This window comes from Lonchura striata, chromosome 1 (genome assembly GCF_046129695.1).
Source record: "Lonchura striata isolate bLonStr1 chromosome 1, bLonStr1.mat, whole genome shotgun sequence".
In the NCBI taxonomy this organism is placed as follows: Eukaryota; Metazoa; Chordata; class Aves; order Passeriformes; family Estrildidae; genus Lonchura; species Lonchura striata.
Genome location: NC_134603.1, coordinates 903,940 through 922,769, shown reverse-complemented (window position 1 = coordinate 922,769; position 18,830 = coordinate 903,940). Strand labels below are relative to the sequence as shown.

Below are 18,830 nucleotides of genomic sequence, written 5' to 3'. Positions count from 1 at the left end.
CCCGGAAAAATCCTGGAAAATCCCGGGAAAATCCCGGAAAAATCATGGAAAAATCCTGGGAAAATCAGGGGAATATCCTGGGAAAATCCTGAGAAAATCAGGGGAATATCCTGGTAAACTACTGGGGAAATCACCAAAAAATCCTGGAAAAATTCCAGAAAAATCCCAGAAAAAAAGGCATGAAAACATCCTGGAAAAATCTGGGAAAATTCTGGAAAAGACCTTGGAAAAATCCAGGAAAAATCTGGGAATTTTCTGGGAAAATCCCAGAAAAATTGCAGAAGAATTCTGGAAAATTTCAAGAAGAGTCCCAAAACAATCTGGGGAAAATGCTGAAAATTTCCAGGAAAAATTCAGGACACAATCCAGGACAATTCCAGGGAAAAATGTAGGAAGTATCCTGGAAAAATCCTGGAAAAATCCCAGAAAAATGTTGAAAATTTCCTGGAAAATTCATTTTAAAATCCAGGAAAAATCTGGGAAAAATCCGGGAAAAAATCCAGGAAAAGTCTGGGAATTTCCGGGAAAAATCCCAGAAAAATCCCAGAAATTTTCAAGAAAAATCTCAGAAAAATCTGGGGAAAATCCTGAAAATAATCGGGAAATATCCAGGAAAAAAATCTGGGAATTTCCTGGAAACAATCCAGGAAAAATCTGGGAATTTCCTGGAAACAATCCAGGAAAAAATCCGGGAATTTCCTGGAAAAATCCCAGTAAAATCCTTTAAAAATCCTGAAAAAATTCGGGAAAAATCCAGGAAAAACCTGGGAATTTCCTGGAATAAACTGGGAATATCCTGGAAACAATCCAGGAAAAAATCTGGGAATTTCCTGGAAAAAATCCCCGAAAAATTCCGGAAAAATCCCAGAAAAATCCTGGAAATTTTCAAGCAAAATCCCAGAGAAATCCTTTAGAAATCCTGAAGGCGTCGAGGGGAACTCCGGGATAAGTGCGGAAGGATTCCGGGCGCATTCCCGGGGTTTGGGCTCGGGAATTCCGGGAGTCGGGAATTCCGGGCGGGAATTGCGGAGTCGGGAATTCTGGGGGTTGGGAATTGCGGGAGTCGGGAATTGTGGGAGTGGGAATTCCGGGAGTGGGAATTGCGGGAGTTGGGAATTCTGGGGGTTGGGAATTCCAGGAGTTGGGAATTCCGGGAGTCGGGAATTGTGGGAGTCGGGAATTGCGGAGTCGGGAATTGCGGGAGTTGGGAATTGCGGGAGTTGGGAATTCCGGGAGTCGGGAATTGCGGAGTCGGGAATTCCGGGGGTCGGGAATTCTGGGGGTTGGGAATTGCGGTAGTCGGGAATTGCGGGAGTCGGGAATTGCGGGGTCGGGAATTGCGGGGTCGGGAATTGTGGGGTCGGAATTCCGGGAGTTGGGAATTCCGGGAGTCGGGAATTGTGGGAGTCGGGAATTGCGGGGTCGGGAATTCTGGGAGTTGGGAATTCCGGGGGTCGGGAATTCCAAGAGTTGGGAATTGCAGGAGTCGGGAATTCTGACCTGGGCCAGCAGCGCCGCCAGGAGCGGCTCCAGCTGCGCCTCGAGCGCGCGGCCGCCCCGCGCCGCCGCCAGCAGCTGGCACAGGCTCTGCAACCGGGAAACGGGGAGAAATGCCGGAAAAACAACAGAATTCCGGGAAAAACGGGGGCAGAAATTGGGGAGAAATGGGGGGGGAATGGGGGGGAATTGGGGGAAATGGGGGGAAATAGGGGGGAAATTGGGGGGGATTGGGGGGGATTGGGGGAAATTGGGGAGAAATTGGGGAGAAATTGGGGAAAACTAGGGGAGAAATTGGGGGAAAAATTGGGGGGAAATTGGGGGGAAAGTTGGGGGAAATTGGGGAAAAATTGGGGGGAAAGTTGGGGGAAATTGGGGAAAAATTGGGGGGAAAGTTGGGGGAAATTGGGGAAAAACTGGGGGGGAAATTGGGGAGAAATGGGGGGGGAAATGGGGGAGAAATGGGGGAGGAATGGGGGAAAATTGGGGAGATATTGGGGGGAAATTGGGGAGAAATTGGGGGAGAAATTGGGGAGAAATTGGGGTAGAAATTGGGGGAAAATGGGGGGAAATTGGGAAGAAATTGGGGAAAAATAGGGGAAAACTAGGGGAGAAATTGGAGGGGAATGGGGGGGGAATTGGGGAGAAATTGGGGGAAAATTGGGGGAAAATTGGGGGAAAATTGGGGAAAAATAGGGGGGAAATTGGGGAGAAACTGGGGGGAAATTGGGGGGAAATCGGGGAGAAATTGGGGAAAAATTGGGGAGAAATTGGGGAAATTGGGGAGAAATTGGGGGGAAATTGGAAAAAATAGGGGGAAAATTTGGGGAAAAGTAGGGGAAAATTTTGGGGAAAAATAGGGGAGAAATTTGGGGGAAAATTGGGGGGAAATTGGGGAGAAGTTGAGGGGAAAATTGGGGAAAAATTGGGGAGAAATTGGGGGAAAAATTGGGGAAAATTCAGGAAAAATTGGGGAGAAATTGAGGGAAAAATTGGGAAAAATAGGGGAAAAAATTTGGGGAAAAATAGGTGAGAAATTTGGGGAAAAATAAGGGGGAAATTGGGGAGAAATTGGGGAAAGATTGGGTGGAAATTGGGGAGAAATTGGGGGGAAAATTGGGAAAAAATTGGGGAGAATTTGGGGGAAAACTGGGGGAAATTTGGGGGGAAATTACTGGGAAATTTGGAGGGAAATTGGGGGGAAATTGGAGAAAATTTGGGAAAAACTGGGAAAAAATTGGGGGGAAATTGGGGAGAAACTTGGGGAAAATTGAGGGAACTCGGGTGGGAATTCAGGGAAAATTGGGGGAAAATTTGGGAAAATTGGGGAGAAGTCCAGGGAAAATTGGGGAGAAGTTCAGGAAAAACTGGGAGGAAATTTGGCTGAAATTGAGGGAAATTGGGTGGGAATTCAGGGAAAACTGGGGGGAAATTTGGCGGAAATTGAGGGAAATTGGGTGGAAATTCAGGGAAAACAGGGGGGGGAAATTTGGGAAAATTCAGGAGAAGTTCAGGGAAAACTGGGGGGAAATTGGTGGGAAATGCTGGGAAAATTCAGGAAAAATTCGGGGGAAATCGGGGAGAAAATCTCCTGGAAAATCGGGAAATGCGGATGTGGGTCACCTTGGAGACGGGGAAGGGCTCCGGGTGTTTGCGGTAGAGGCCGAGGACGGCCGGGACGAGTTTCGGGAGCTGCTCCTGGAGCTGCCGGCCCGGGATCAGGGAGCTCATGGAGCCCAGCGCCTCCAGCGCCGCCAGCCGCACCTGGGAACGGGAAAATCCCGGAATTCCAGAGGGAAATCCCGGAATTCCAGCAGGAAAATACAGAAAACAGCAGGAAAATCCCAAATTCCAGTGGGTAAATACTGAACAGGGAGCTCAGGGAGCCGAGCGCCTCCAGCGCCGCCAGCCGCACCTGGGAACGGGAAAATCCCGGAATTCTGACAGGAAATCCCGGAATTCTGACAGGAAAATACAGAAAACAGCGGGAAAATCCCAAATTCCAGTGGGTAAATCCTGAACAGGGAGCTCAGGGAGCCCAGTGCCTCCAGCGCCGCCAGCCGCACCTGGGAACGGGAAAATCCCGGAATTCTGACAGGAAATCCCGGAATTCTGACAGGAAATCCTGGAATTCCGGCAGGAAAATACAGAAAACAGCAGGAAAATACAGAAAACAGCAGGAAAATCCCAAATTCCAGTGGGTAAATACTGAACAGGGAGCTCAGGGAGCCCAGCGCCTCCAGGCGCACCTGGAACCCTGAAAAATGGGAAAATCCTGGAATTCCAGAGGGAAATCCCACAATTCCAGCAGGAAAATACAGAAAACAGCGGGAAAATCCCGATCAGGGAGCCCATGGAGCCCAGCGCCTCCAGCGCCGCCAGCCGCACCTGGAAACGGGAAAATCTGGGAATTCTGACAGGAAATCCCGGAATTCTGACAGGAAAATACAGAAAACAGCAGGAAAATACAGAAAACAGTGGGTAAATCCCGATCAGGGAGCCCATGGAGCCCAGCGCCTCCAGCGCCGCCAGCCGCACCTGGGAACGGGAAAATCCCGGAATTCTGACAGGAAATCCTGGAATTCTGACAGGAAAATACAGAAAACAGCAGGAAAATACAGAAAACAGCAGGAAAATCCCAAATTCCAGTGGGTAAATCCCGATCAGGGAGCCCATGGAGCCCAGCGCCTCCAGCGCCGCCAGCCGCACCTGGGAACGGGAAAATCCCGCAATTCTGACAGGAAATCCCGGAATTCTGACAGGAAAATACAGAAAACAGCAGGAAAATACAGAAAACAGCAGGAAAATACAGAAAACAGCAGGAAAATCCCGATCAGGGAGCCCATGGAGCCCAGCGCCTCCAGCGCCGCCAGCCGCACCTGGGAACGGGAAAATCCGGGAATTCCAGAGGGAAATCCCGGAATTCTGACAGGAAAATACAGAAAACAGCAGGAAAATACAGAAAACAGCAGGAAAATCCCAAATTCCAGTGGGTAAATCCTGAACAGGGAGCCCATGGAGCCCAGCGCCTCCAGCGCCGCCAGCCGCACCTGGAAAACGGGAAAATCCGGGAATTCTGACAGGAAATACTGCAATTCTGACAGGAAATCCCACAATTCTGACAGGAAATCCCGCAATTCTGACAGGAAATCCCACAATTCTGACAGGAAATCCTGGAATTCTGACAGGAAAATACAGAAAACAGCAGGAAAATCCCGAATTCCAGTGGGTAAATCCCGATCAGGGAGCTCAGGGGGCCCAGCGCCTCCAGCGCCGCCAGCCGCACCTGGAAAACGGGAAAACGGGGAAATCCCGGAAAACAGTGAGAAAATGCTGGAAAAGAGCAGGAAAAGGCTGGAATTCCAATGGGGAGATCCCAGAAAAGAGTGGGAAAATCCCAATATCCCAAATCCCAATATCCAATATCCCAATGACTCCAAACCCCAATCCCATCCCATCCCAATCCCAATCAATCCCAATCCCAATCAATCCCATCCCAATCCCAATCAATCCCAATCCCAATCAATCCCAATCCCAATCAATCCCATCCCAATCCCAATCAATCCCAATCCCAATCAATCCCATCCCAATCCCAATCAATCCCAATCAATCCCACCAATCCAAATCAATCCCAATCCCATCCCAATCAATCCCAATCCCAATCCCAATCAATCCCAATCAATCCCAATCCATCCCAATCCCAATCAATCCCAATCAATCCCAATCAATCCCAATCAATCCAAATCAATCCCAATCAATCCCAATCAATCCCAATCAATCCCAATCCCAATCCCAATCAATCCCAATCAATCCCAATCAATCCCATCAATCCCAATCAATCCCATCAATCCCAATCAATCCCAATCAATCCCAATCCCAATCAATCCCAATCCCATCCCAATCAATCCCAATCCCATCCCAATCAATTCCATCCCAATCAATCCCATCCCAATCAATCCCAATCCCAATCCCAATCAATCCCATCAATCCCAATCAATCCCATCAATCCCAATCAATCCCAATCAATCCCAATCAATCCCATCAATCCCAATCAATCCCATCAATCCCAATCAATCCCAATCAATCCCATCAATCCCAATCAATCCCAATCCCAATCCCAATCCCAATCCCAATCCCAATCCCAATCCCATCCCAATCCCAATCCCAATCAATCCCAATCCCAATCAATCCCAATCAATCCCAATCAATCCCAATCAATCCCAATCAATCCCAATCAATCCCAATCAATCCCATCAATCCCAATCAATCCCAATCAATCCCAATCCCATCCCAATCAATCCCATCAATCCCAATCAATCCCAATCCCAATCAATCCCATCAATCCCAATCAATCCCAATCCCAATCAATCCCAATCAATCCCAATCAATCCCATCAATCCCAATCAATCCAATCAATCCCAATCAATCCAATCAATCCCATCAATCCCAATCAATCCCACCTTTCCGTCGCGGGCCTGCAGCCACTGGAGGCTGAGGATGTCGAAGGCGGCTCCGAGCTCGAGGCCGAAGTCGTCGGCGCCGACGGTCGGGTCGGGGTCCTGCGTCCCCCCCGCCAGGAACTCCTGGATGCTCTCGCTGAAACACTGCAGGGCTGCGGGAATTCCAGGAATTTCGGGGATTTTGGGAAATTTGGAGATTTTTTGGGAATTTTTGGGGAATTTTTGGGAATTTTTGGGATTTTTTAGAGGATTTTTGGGTGATGTCGCCCAGGCCCTGCGTCCCCCCCGCCAGGTACTCCTGGATGCTCTCACTGAAACACTGCAGGGCTGCGGGAATTCCAGGGATTCCAGGGATTTGGGGGATTTTTTGGGAATTTTTTGGGAATTTTTTGGGAATTTTTCATGAATTTTTGGGATTTTTTAGAGCATTTTTGGGTGATGTCGCCCAGGTCCTGCGTCCCCCCCGCCAGGAACTCCTGGATGCTCTCGCTGAAACACTGCAGGGCTGCGGGAATTCCAGGAATTTTGGGAATTTTTGGGAATTTTTGGGGAATTTTTCATGAATTTTTTTGATTTTTTAGAGCATTTTTGGGAGATGTCACCAAGGGTCAGCAGCTGCCCCTCCAGGTACTCCTGGATGCTCTCGCTGAAACACTGCAGGGCTGCGGGAATTCCAGGAATTTGGGGGATTTTTGGGAATTTTTGGGAATTTTTTGGGAATTTTTTGGGAATTTTTGGGGAATTTTTGATGAATTTTTTGGATTTTTTAGAGCATTTTTGGGAGATGTCACCAAGGGTCAGCAGCTGCCCCGCCAGGAACTCCTGGATGCTCTCGCTGAAACACTGCAGGGCTGCGGGAATTCCAGGAATGTTGGGGATTTTTGGGAATTTTTGGGAATTTTTGGGAGATTTTTAGGAGTTTTTTTTGGCTTGTTTTTATAGGTTTTTTTCGGGGTATTTCTTGGAGGATTTTTCTGGTTTTTTAATGGGGGATTTTTCCAGGGTTTTTTGGGGATTTTTCTGTTTTTTTGGGGGGATTTTTCTGGGTTTTTTTGGGATTTTTCTTTGGAATTTCCCCAGGGTTTTAATGGGGGATTTTTCCAGGGTTTTTTGGGGATTTTTCTGATTTTTGGGGGGATTTTTCTGGGTTTTTTTGGGATTTTTCTTTGGAATTTCCCCGGGGTTTTTGGGGGGATTTTTCCAAGGTTTTTAGGGGATTTTTCCAGGTTTTTTGGGCACTTTTCCAGGGGTTTGTGGGAATTTTCTGGGTTTTTTTTGGAATTTCCCCGGGTTTTTTCAGGGATTTTCCCGGGGTTTTTTATTTTATTTTTCTGTTTTTTTTTTTTTGTTTGTTTTTTTTTTTTCCAGGTTTTTTGGGAAATTTTGGGGATTCATTTGGGGGGGTATTTTGGGGTTTTTTCCCAGGGTTTTTTTTGGAATTTCCCCGGGTTTTTTGGGGGGATTTTTCTGGTTTTTTTTTTTTTTTGTAATTTTTCCGTGTTTTTTTGGGATTGTTCCGGGTTTTTTGGGATGTTTTTCTGTGGTTTTTTGGGATTGTTCCGGGTTTTTTGGGATGTTTTTCCGTGTTTTTTTGGGATTGTTACCGTAGCAGAGCGTGCATTTCATGGAGTCGTCCCGGGCCGTGGGCAGGAGGGGCACGAGCGTGGCCAGGATGGAGCTCAGGAACGGAACCGTCCCGAAAACTTGGGAAAAACACCCGGAAAAGGTCACGGACACGCAACTCCCCCCCGGGAAAAATTCCCGACCGAGTTCCGGACCCAAATCCCAAAATTCCAGCCCCAAATCCCCAAATTCCAGCCCCAAATCCTGAAATTCCACACCTAAAATCCCAAAATTCCAGACCCAGTCCCAAAATTCCAGCCCCAAATCCCAAATTTCAGTTTCAGGTCCCAAAATTCTGGACCTAAATCCCGAAATTCCTGCTCCAAATCCCAAAATTCCAGCAGAATTCCCGTATTCCCAGCGGAATTCCTGGATTCCCATCAGAATTCCTGTAATTTCCTGGATTCCTGGCCGAATTCCCAGATTTCTGGTGGAATTCCCGGATTTTTCCCGTATTTTCCCAGATTTTTCTGGATTCCCGTGGAAATTCCCGGATTTCCTGTGGGAATTTCCGCATTTTCCCGTGGGAATTCCCAGATTACCATTCAGAATTCCTGGATTTTCCCGGATTTTCCCGCATTCCCGTGGGAATTCCCAGAGTTTCCCGGATTCCCGTTCAGAATTCCCAGATTTTCCCGTGGGAATTCACGGATTTTCCCGGATTCCCATCAGAATTCCCAGATTTTCAGGCAGAATTCCCAGATTTCCGGGCATAATTCCGGGATTTTGGGCAGAATTCCCAGATTTTCCCGTGGGAATTCCCGGATTTTCCTGGAATCCTGTAGGAATTCCTGGTTTTCCTGTTCAGAATTCCCGTATTTTCCCATTGGAATTCCTGATTTTCCCGTTTTCCCGTTCAGAATTCCTGGATTCCCATTCAGAGTTCCCGTATTTTCCCGTTCAGAATTCCTGATTTTCCTGGTTTCCCGTTGGGCATTCCCGCTTTTCCCGGTTTCCCGTTCAGAATTCCCGTTTTCCCGTTCAGAATTCCTGATTTTCCTGTTCAGAATTCCCGTTTTCCTGGTTTCCCGTTCAGAATTCCCATTTTCCCGTTCAGAATTCCCATTTTCCCGTTCAGAATTCCCGGTTTCCCGTTCAGAATTCCCATTTTCCCGTTCAGAATTCCCATTTTCCCGTTCAGAATTCCCGGTTTCCCGTTCAGAATTCCCGGTTTCCCGTTCAGAATTCCCATTTTCCCGTTCAGAATTCCCGCTTTCCTGTTCAGAATTCCCGTTTTCCTGGTTTCCCGTTCAGAATTCCCGTTTTCCCGTTGGGAATTCCCGTTTTCCCATTCAGAATTCCCATTTTCCCGTTCAGAATTCCCGTTTTCCCGTTTTCCCGTTCAGAATTCCCGTTTCCCCGTGTTTTCCCGTTCAGAATTCCTGTTTTCCCGTTCAGAATTCCCATTTTCCCGTTCAGAATTCCCGTTTTCCCGTTCAGAATTCCTGATTTTCCCGTTTCCCGTTGGGCATTCCCGTTTTCCCGTTGGGCATTCCCGATTTTCCCGTTTTCCCGTCGGGCATTCCCGTTTTCCCGTTCAGAATTCCCGATTTTCCCGTTTTCCCGTGTTTTCCCGTTCAGAATTTCCGATTTTCCCGTTTTCCCGTCGGGCATTCCCGCTTCCCGCGCCGCTCACCGTTGGCGGCCGCCAGCCGTGCCAGCGTGCGGAGCAGCGCGGGCGGGGGCAGAATTCCGGGCGGGAATTTCCGCAGGAGCTGCTCCAGCGCCGGGCCCGGGAAGCGCCGGCCCAGCTCCACCAGCAGCGCCCCGGCCGCCTCCTGCCGCTCCGGCTCCTGCATCCCAAAAAAAAAACGGGAATTGCCAGGGCAGGGAACACCGGGGGGATCCCGGGGGAATCCCAGGGGGAATCCCAGGAAAATCCCAGGGGGGAATTGCAGGAAAAACCCAGGAAAATCCCAGGGGGGAATCCCGGGAAAAATCCCGGGGAAAATCCCAGGGGGGATCCCAGGAAAATCCTGGGGGGAATCCCAGGGAGAATCCCAGGGGGGAATCCAAGGAAAATCCCAGGGGGAAAATCCCAGGAAAAATCCCAGGGGGGAATCCCAGGAAAATCCTAGGGGGAATCCCGGGAAAATCCCAGGGTGGGGAATTCCAGGAAAATCCCAGCGGGAATCCCAGGGGGAAAATCCCAGGAAAATCCCAGGGGGGAATCCCAGGAAAATCCCAGGGGGAATCCCGGGAAAATCCCAGGAAAATCCCAGGGAAATCCCAGGGAGAATCCCAGGGAGAATCCCAGGGAGAATCCCGGGAAAATCCCAGGGAAAATCCCAGGAAAATCCCAGGGAAATCCCAGGGGGGAATCCCGGGAAAATCCCAGGAAAATCCCAGGAAAATCCCAGGAAAATCCCAGGGAAAATCCCAGGAAAATCCCAGGAAAATCCCAGGAAAATCCCAGGGAAAATCCCAGGAAAATCCCAGGAAAATCCCAGGAAAATCCCAGGGAAAATCCCAGGGGGGAATCCCAGGGAAAATCCCAGGGAAAATCCCAGGAAAATCCCAGGGAAAATCCCAGGAAAATCCCAGGGGGGAATCCCAGGGAAAATCCCAGGAAAATCCCAGGGGGGAATCCCAGGGAAAATCCCAGGAAAATCCCAGGGAAAATCCCAGGAAAATCCCAGGGGGGAATCCTGGGGGGGAATTCCAGGGGGAATCACAGGGAAAAACCCCCGGGAAAAATTCCAGGGGAAATCACAGGGAAAATCCCAGGGGGAATCCAAAGGGGAATCCCAGGAAAAATCCCAGGAAAAATCCCAGGAGAAATTCCAGGAATGATCTCAACCCCAAATCCCAATTTGCCGTGGGAGGGGAGCCTGGAAAATCTGGGATTTGGGATTGGGAATTCTGGGATTTGGGACTGGGAATTTTGGGATTTGAGATTGGGAATTCTGGGATTTGGGGTTTGGGATTTGGGATTGGGAATTCTGGGATTTGGGATTCTGGGATTTGGGATTGGGAATTCTGGGATTTGGGACTGGGAATTTTGGGATTTGAGATTGGGAATTCTGGGATGGGAATTCTGGGATTTGGGATTGGGAATTCTGGAATCTGGGATTCAGTATTTGGGATTCAGGAATTGGGAATTCTGGGATCGGGGAATTCTGGACTTTGGGAACTCTGGGATTGGGGAACTCTGGGATTTGGGTGGGATCGGGGAATTCCGGGATTTGGGATGGGATCTGGGATTCGGGATCGGGGAATTCTGGAAATGGGAATTCCGGGATTGGGGAATTCCAGGATGGGGAATTCCGGGATCTGGGAAATCAGGGATTGGGGAATTCTGGGATCTGGGAAATCAGGGATTGGGGAATTCTGGGGTTGGGGAATTCTGGGATTGGGGAACTCTGGGATTTGGGAACACTGGGATTTGGGATCTGGGATTGGGGAATTCTGGGATTGGGGAATTCCAGGATGGGGAATTCCGGGATTTGGGATGGGATCTGGGATTGGGGAATTCCAGGAGGGGGAACACTGGGATTTGGGATTCGGGATCGGGGAATTCCGGGAATGGGAATTCCAGGATTGGGGAATTCCGGGATTTGGGATGGGATCTGGGATTCGGGATCGGGGAATTGCGGGAACGGGAATCCCGGGATGGGAATTTGGGGATTTGGTGCCGACCTTGCCGCGCTCCATCTCCTGCGCCGCCAGCGCGGCCGCGGCCGCCGCGGCTCCGGCGCCGAGATCCGGGAGGCGGCTCCGGATCGCCGCGGCCACCGAGGCCAGCACGGCCTCCCGCCAGGGCCAGGGCAGCTGGAATCCCAAAAAACGGGAATTCGGGAATTTGGGATTGGGAGAATGGGAAATGGAAACACCCGCCAGGGCCAGGGCAGCTGGAATCCCAAAAAACGGGAATTCGGGATGAAAAAATGGGAAAATGGGAAATGGAAACTCCCGCCAGGGCCAGGGCAGCTGGAATCCCAAAAAACGGGAATTTGGGAATTTGGGATTGGGAGAATGGGAAATGGAAACACCCGCCAGGGCCAGGGCAGCTGCCATCCCAAAAAAACGGGAATTTGGGAATTTGGGATTGGGAGAATGGGAAATGGAAACGCCCGCCAGGGCCAGGGCAGCTGCCATCCCAAAAAAAACGGGAATTTGGGAATTTGGGATGGGAGAATGGGAAATGGAAACACCCGCCAGGGCCAGGGCAGCTGGAATCCCAAAAAAACGGGAATTTGGGAATTTGGGAAAATGGGGAAATGGGAAATGGAAACACCCGCCAGGGCCAGGGCAGCTGCCATCCCAAAAAAACGGGAATTTGGGATGAAAAAATGGGAAAATGGGAAATGGAAACACCCGCCAGGGCCAGGGCAGCTGGAATCCCAAAAAACGGGAATTTGGGAATTTGGGATTGGGAGAATGGGAAATGGAAACACCCGCCAGGGCCAGGGCAGCTGGAATCCCAAAAAAAACGGGAATTTGGGAATTTGGGATTGGGAGAATGGGAAATGGAAACACCCGCCAGGGCCAGGGCAGCTGCCATCCCAAAAAAAACGGGAATTTGGGAATTTGGGATTGGGAGAATGGGAAATGGAAACACCCGCCAGGGCCAGGGCAGCTGCCATCCCAAAAAAAACGGGAATTTGGGAATTTGGGAAAATGGGGAAATGGGAAATGGAAACACCCGCCAGGGCCAGGGCAGCTGCCATCCCAAAAAACGGGAATTTGGGAATTTGGGAAAATGGGAAATGGAAATACCCGCCAGGGCCAGGGCAGCTGGAATCCCAAAAAAAACAGGAATTTGGGAATTTGGGATGGGAAAATGGGAAATGGAGGCCACGATCCCCATAAATCCCCCCAAAATCCCCCCAAAATCCCCCAGAATCCCCAGAAAATCTCCATAAAATCCCCCAAAATCCCCAATAATCCCCCCAAAAAATCCACAAAAAATCCCCAAAAAACCCCCAAAGCCCCCAAAATCCCCCAAAAGCCCCAGAAAATCTCCAAAAATCCCCCCAAACACCCAGAAAATCCCTTTTAAAAAATCCCAGAAAAATCCCCTAAAATCCCCTCAAAGAATCCCCAAAAATCCCTTTTAAAAATCCCCAAGAAATCCCCCCAAAAATCTCCAAAATCCCCCCCAAAAAATCCCCAAAAATCCCCAATAATCCCCCAAAACACCCAGAAAATCCCTTTAAAAAAATCCCCAAAAAATCCCCAGAAACACTCAAAAATCCCCAATAATCCCCCAAAACACCCAGAAAATCCCTTAAAAAAATCCCCAAAAACACCCAAAAAATCCCTTTAAAAAATCCCCAAAAAACCCCCCAAAACACCCCAAAAAATCCCCAATAATCCCCCAAAACCCCCAGAAAATCCCTTTTAAAAAATTCCCTAAAAAATCCCCTAAAATCTCCCCAAAAAAATCCCCAAAAATCCCCAATAATCCCCCAAAACACCCAGAAAATCCCTTAAAAAAATCCCCAAAAACACCCAAAAACACCTAAAAATCCCCAATAATCCCCCAAACCCCCCAGAAAGTCCCTTTAGACCCCCCAGATCCCCCAATAACCCCAATAATCCCCAAATCAATAACCCAAATAATCCCCAATCACCCCAATAACCCAAATAATCCCCAATAATCCCCAATCACCCCAATAACCCAAATAATCCCCAATAACCCCAATAATCCCCAAATCAATAACCCAAATAATCCCCAATAGCCCCAATAACCCAAATAATCTCCAATAACCCCCAATAACCCCAATAACCCAATCACCCCAATAACCCAATCACCCCAATAACCCAATCACCCAATACCCCAATCAATCACCCCAATCACCCAATCACCCCAATAACCCCAATAACCCAAATCACCCCAATACCCCAATAACCCCAATAACCCCGATAACCCCAATAACCCAATAACCCCAATAACCCAATACCCCAATAACCCCAATCACCCAATAACCCAATCACCCCAATAACCCCAATAACCCCAATAACCCAATCACCCCAATCACCCCAATACCCCAATACCCCAATCACCCAATCACCCCAATCACCCCAATAACCCAATAACCCAATCACCCAATAACCCCAATCACCCCAATAACCCAATAACCCAATAACCCAATCACCCAATAACCCCAATCACCCAATACCCCAATAACCCCAATAACCCAATAACCCAGTAACCCAATAACCCAATAACCCCAATACCCCAATCACCCAATCACCCCAATCACCCCAATAACCCAATAACCCAATCACCCAATCACCCAATAACCCCAATAACCCAATAACCCAATAACCCAATACCCCAATCACCCCAATAACCCAATCACCCCAATAACCCCAATAACCCCAATCACCCCAATAACCCAATAACCCCAATCACCCAATCACCCCAATAACCCAATCACCCCAATCACCCCAATAACCCAATCACCCCAATCACCCCAATAACCCCAATCACCCCAATCACCCCAATCACCCCAATCACCCCAATAACCCCAATCCCCCCAATACCCCAATCACCCCAATCACCCCAATCACCCCAATCCCGTGGCGCACCCTGGGGTGCTGCTGCAGGAAGTGGCCGCAGGCTCCCAGCAGCTCCTCGGGCTCGGCGGCGCCCAGCGCGCCCAGCGCCGCGCCCAGCGCCGCCCGCGCCTCCGGCTCCGCGCCCGGCGCCGCGCCCGCCTCCAGCAGCGCCAGCGCCAGCCCTGCCAGGGTCCGAAAACAGAATGAGTGCCCGACAGTGCCCACACCGCCTCCCCAATACTCCCCATTTTACCCCATTTTTCCCCAATTTTCCCCAATTTTTTCCCTTTTTTTTCCCAATTTTTTCCCCATTTTCCCCCAATTTTTCCCCATTTTTTTCCCCAATTTTTTTCCATTTTTTCCCATTTTGTCCCAATTTTTCTCCAATTTTTCCCCAATTTTTCCCCAATTTTTTCCATTTTTTCCCTAATTTTTTCCCCACTTTTTCCCGATTTTCCCCAATTTTTTCCTTTCTTTCCCCGATTTTTTCCAAATTTTTCCCCATTTTTCCCCATTTTCCCCCAATTTTTTCCCCATTTTTTCCCCAATTTTTTCCCCATTTTCCCCAATTTTTCCCCAATTTTTCCCCATTTTTCCCCATTTTCCCCCAATTTTTTCCCCATTTTTTCCCCAATTTTTTCCCCATTTTCCCCCGATTTTTTCCCAATTTTTCCCTATTTTTCCCCAATTTTTTCCCATTTTTCCCAATTTTTCCCGATTTTTACCCAATTTTTTTCCATTTTCCCCCATTTTTCCCCATTTTTCCCCATTTCTCCCCATTTCTCCCCAATTTTTCCCCATTTTTCCTCATTTTTCCCCAATTTTTCCCATTTTTCCCCAATTTTTCCCAAATTTTTCCCCATTTTTTCCCTTTTTTCCCCAATTTTTCCCCCATTTTTCCTCATTTTTCCCCATTTTCCCCCAATTTTTTCCCCATTTTTCCCATTTTTTCCCCATTTTCCCCCATTTTTTTCTCCATTTTTCACGATTTTCCCGCCCTTTTCTCCCAATTTTTTCCCGCCAATTTTTTCCTCCATTTTCCCCTCCAATTTCCCCCTCCGTTTCCCCCCTTTCTTTCCCATTTCCCCCCCTTTTTTTTTCCCCATTTTTTCCCCTTTTCTTTCCCATTTTTCCCGTTTTTCCCAATTTTCCCCAATTTCCCCCGGCCGCCTCCAGCAGCGCCGGCGCCGGCCCTGGAACCGCCCAAAAAACCGGAATTAGCGTCCCCAGGCCCCACTCCCGCCTCCCAAATTTTCCCCATTTTTTCCCAGTTTTTTCCTCCATTTTTTCCTTTTTTCCCCAATTTTTTCCTCCATCTTTTCCCTTTTCCCCTTTTTTTTCCTCCATTTTTTCCTTCCATTCCCAAATTTTTCCGCCTTTTTTTCCAATTTTTTCCATAGTTTTCCCTTTTTTCCCTTGTTTTCCCATTTTCCCCCCCATTTCTTCCCCATTTCCCCCATTTTCTCCATTTCCCCCCTTATTCCCAAACTTCCCCTCAATTTTTCCTTTCTTTCCCAATTTTTCCCGCCATTTTCCCCTTTTTTCTCAATTTCCCCCTTTTTTTCCTCCATTTCCTCTTTTTCCCCAATTTCCCCCTTTTTTCCCCCAATTTTCCCCTCCAATTTCCCCCTCCATTTCCCCCCCTTTCTTTCCCATTTTCCTCCTTTTTTTTCCCCATTTTTTCCCCTTTTCTTTCCCATTTTTCCCAATTTTCCCCGCCCGCCTCCAGCAGCGCCAGCGCTGGAACATTCCAGAATCCCGGAATTATCACCCACACCTGCCCCAAAATTTTCCCAATTTTTCCCACCATTTTCCCAATTTTTCCCACCATTTTCCCCAATTTTTCCCATCATTTTCCCCTTTTTTCCCCCCAATTTTCCTCCAAACGTTTCCCAATTTCCCCTTTTCGTTTCCTCCATTTTTCTCCTTTTTCCCCATTTTTTCCTGCCATTTCCACCTTTTTTTTCCCAATTTTCCCGCTTTTTTCCCCAATTTTCCCCCACTCTTTCCCATTTTCCCCCGTTTCTCCGCCCTTTTTTTGGAAATTGGGAATTCCCGGCTGGAATTTGGGAATTCCCGGCGGGAATTCGGGGCACTCACGGCGGACGCGCGACTCCACCATGCTGCGGCTGCGCGGCTCCAGCCCGGCCGGGACGGGCGCGGAATTCCAGGGAAAAGCGGGAATTCCTGGCGGGAATTCCAGGGAAAAGCCGGAATTCCCGGCGGGAATTCCAGGGAAAAGCGGGAATTCCCTGATCCCGGCAGGACCAGAATTCAATGGGAACTCCCTGATCTCACTGGGAATTCAGTGGGAATTTTCCGATCCCAGCAGGAATTCTCTGCTCCAGGTGGGAATTCTCAGACCCAGGTGGGAATTCAGTGGGAATTCTCTGCTCCAGGTGGGAATTCTCAGACCCAGGTGGGAATTCAGTGGGAATTCTCTGATCCCAGTGGGAATTTTCTGATCTCAGCGGGAATTCAGCAGGAATTCTCTGCTCCTGGTGGGAATTCTCTGCTCCAGTTGGGAATTTTTTTGATCCTGGTGGGAATTAAATGGGAATTCTCTGATCCCAGCAGGAATTCTGTGGGAATTCTCTGCTCCAGGTGGGAATTCTCTGCTCCAGGTGGGAATTCTCTGCTCCAGGTGGGAATTCCCTGCTCCAGGCAGGAATTCCGTGGGAATTCTCCGCTCCAGCCCCAGGAGGGATTCAGGCTCCCGGTGCCGGGAATTCCGGGTGCCGCCAGTCCAGGAGAGATCCCGGAATTCCGGAAGCTTCCATGGGATCCGGCCTCATCCAGGTGGGAGCCGCCTCATCCCGGGATTCCTCCTCCTCCTCTTCCCGAGGATCCTGAAAGGGGAAAAACTTGGAAATCCCCCAAAATTCCCCAAATCCCAACCCCATCCCCCCTCCGCAATCCCAATCCCGGAATTTCCTGGAATCCCAATCCCGGGTTTTCCTGGAATCCCAATCCCAGGATTTCCTGGAATCCCAATCCCAGGATTTCCTGGAATCCCAATCCCGGAATTTCCTGGAATCCCAATCCCGGGTTTTCCTGGAATCCCAATCCCGGGATTCTCTGCAATCCCAATCCCGGGTTTTCCTGGAATTCCGATCCCAGATTTTTCTGGAATTCCGATCCCAGATTTTTCTGCAATCCCAATCCCGGAATTTCCTGGAATCCCAATCCCGGGATTTCCTGGAATCCCAATCCCAGGTTTTTCTGGAATTCCAATCCCAGATTTTTCTGGAATTCCGATCCCAGATTTCTTTTTTTTTTCCCTCCCTGGAATCCAAATCCCAGATTTTCCCCCCTCTGGAATTCCAAATTTTTGTAGAATTCCAATCCCAGTTTTTTCCCCCTCTCTGCAATTTCAACCCCAAATTCCACCCCCCCCCCACCAACCCATGGAATCCCAATCCCAGATTTTTCTGGAATTCCAATTCCAATTTTTTTCCCCCCTCTGGAATCCCAATCCCAAATTTTTTCCCCTTTGGCATTCCAATTTATTTGGAATTGGTTGTTTTGTTTTTGTTTTTTTTTTCCCTCCCTCTGGAATTCTGGAATTTCAATCCCAGTTTTTTTCCCCCTCTGGAATCCCAATCCCACTTTTCCTTGGAATCTCAATCCCAAATTTTCTCCCTCTGGCATGCCAATCCCAGATTTCCCCCCCTCCCTCTGGAATTCCAGTGTCCCATTAATCCAACCCCGAACTCCAGGGCCTTGTCCCAAATATTTGGCCCTAAAACCCGGGAGAGGAGGGAGGGAATTTTTTCCAGGCAAAACAAAAAAAAAAAAAAAAAAAGAAAAACCAGGAAATGAAATCCCGAGATTTGGGAGAAGGAAAAACCAAAATTAAAAATAAAAAAGGGGAAAATTCAGATTTTTTTTTAAAAAATTCCCATCCAGGGGCGACATTCCAGACTTTTCCAGGATCATTTTCCCTGCCCTTGTCCGAGGACATTCCCGAGGAAATTTGGGCAAAAATTCCCCAAAAAATTCCTAAAAAATTCCTAAAAAAATTCCTATTTCTAGGGGAAAATTCCCGTTCCAGGGGGGGTCTCGATCCTAAAAATTCCCGTTCCTGAGGGGGGGTTTCAATCCTAAAATTTCCCGTTCCTGGGGCGTCCCCGATCCTAAAAATTCCCCCCCGGGGGGTCCCGATGTCCCAAATTTTGGGATTTTCCCTCCGGGAATGGGGGAAGGAGGGGCAGGGAGGTCCCGGGGGGCGGGTCCCGGCCAGGCCTCGGCGTTTCCCGGCAGTTTCCCCTTCCCTGATCCTCCCGCATGGCGAAAATTCCCCAAAATCCCCGAAAATTCCCGAATTTCCCCGAATTTCCCCCAAATTTCTCCTCCCCCCCCACCCGCGCTCACCTGGACGCGCCCGGCGCCGCTTCCGGGTGCGGCGGCCACGCCCACCGCCACAGGCCACGCCCACCCAATGGAAGTGAATTGGCCGCTGAGGCCACGCCCCCGATCCCTGATTGGCTGTGCTGGGAGGGGGCGTGGCCTGCGGGCCCCGCGCTGCCGGCGCCCCCTGGTGGGGCGGGAGGGGAACGGACGCGGCGTCCCCAAATTGTCCCAAATGTCCCCAAATTGTCCCAAATGTCACCAAATTTGTCCCAAATGTCCCCAAATTGTCCCAAATGTTCCCAAATTTGTCCCAAATGTCCCCAAATTGTCCCAAATGTTCCCAAATTGTCCCAAATGTCCCCAAATTGTCCCAAATGTTCCCAAATTTGT

General features: G+C 49.1%; 1 protein-coding gene across 1 annotated transcript in view; it reads right to left on the bottom strand.

Annotated features, from left to right (window-relative positions):
- Nucleotides 1–16,209, bottom strand: part of MROH1 (maestro heat like repeat family member 1) — a 74,940-nt gene extending 58,731 nt beyond the window's left edge. Inside the window, exons 1-8 of the mRNA XM_077781500.1 lie at nucleotides 16,188–16,209; nucleotides 14,073–14,269; nucleotides 11,220–11,351; nucleotides 9,217–9,373; nucleotides 7,562–7,660; nucleotides 5,958–6,109; nucleotides 3,121–3,261; nucleotides 1,501–1,587 (exon numbers count right to left, since the gene is read on the bottom strand). Of these exons, the coding sequence (XP_077637626.1) occupies nucleotides 1,501–1,587; nucleotides 3,121–3,261; nucleotides 5,958–6,109; nucleotides 7,562–7,660; nucleotides 9,217–9,373; nucleotides 11,220–11,351; nucleotides 14,073–14,269; nucleotides 16,188–16,209 (987 nt within the window). The remainder of the gene's footprint in view (nucleotides 1–1,500; nucleotides 1,588–3,120; nucleotides 3,262–5,957; nucleotides 6,110–7,561; nucleotides 7,661–9,216; nucleotides 9,374–11,219; nucleotides 11,352–14,072; nucleotides 14,270–16,187) is intronic.
- Between the last annotated feature and the right edge of the window lie 2,621 nt (nucleotides 16,210–18,830).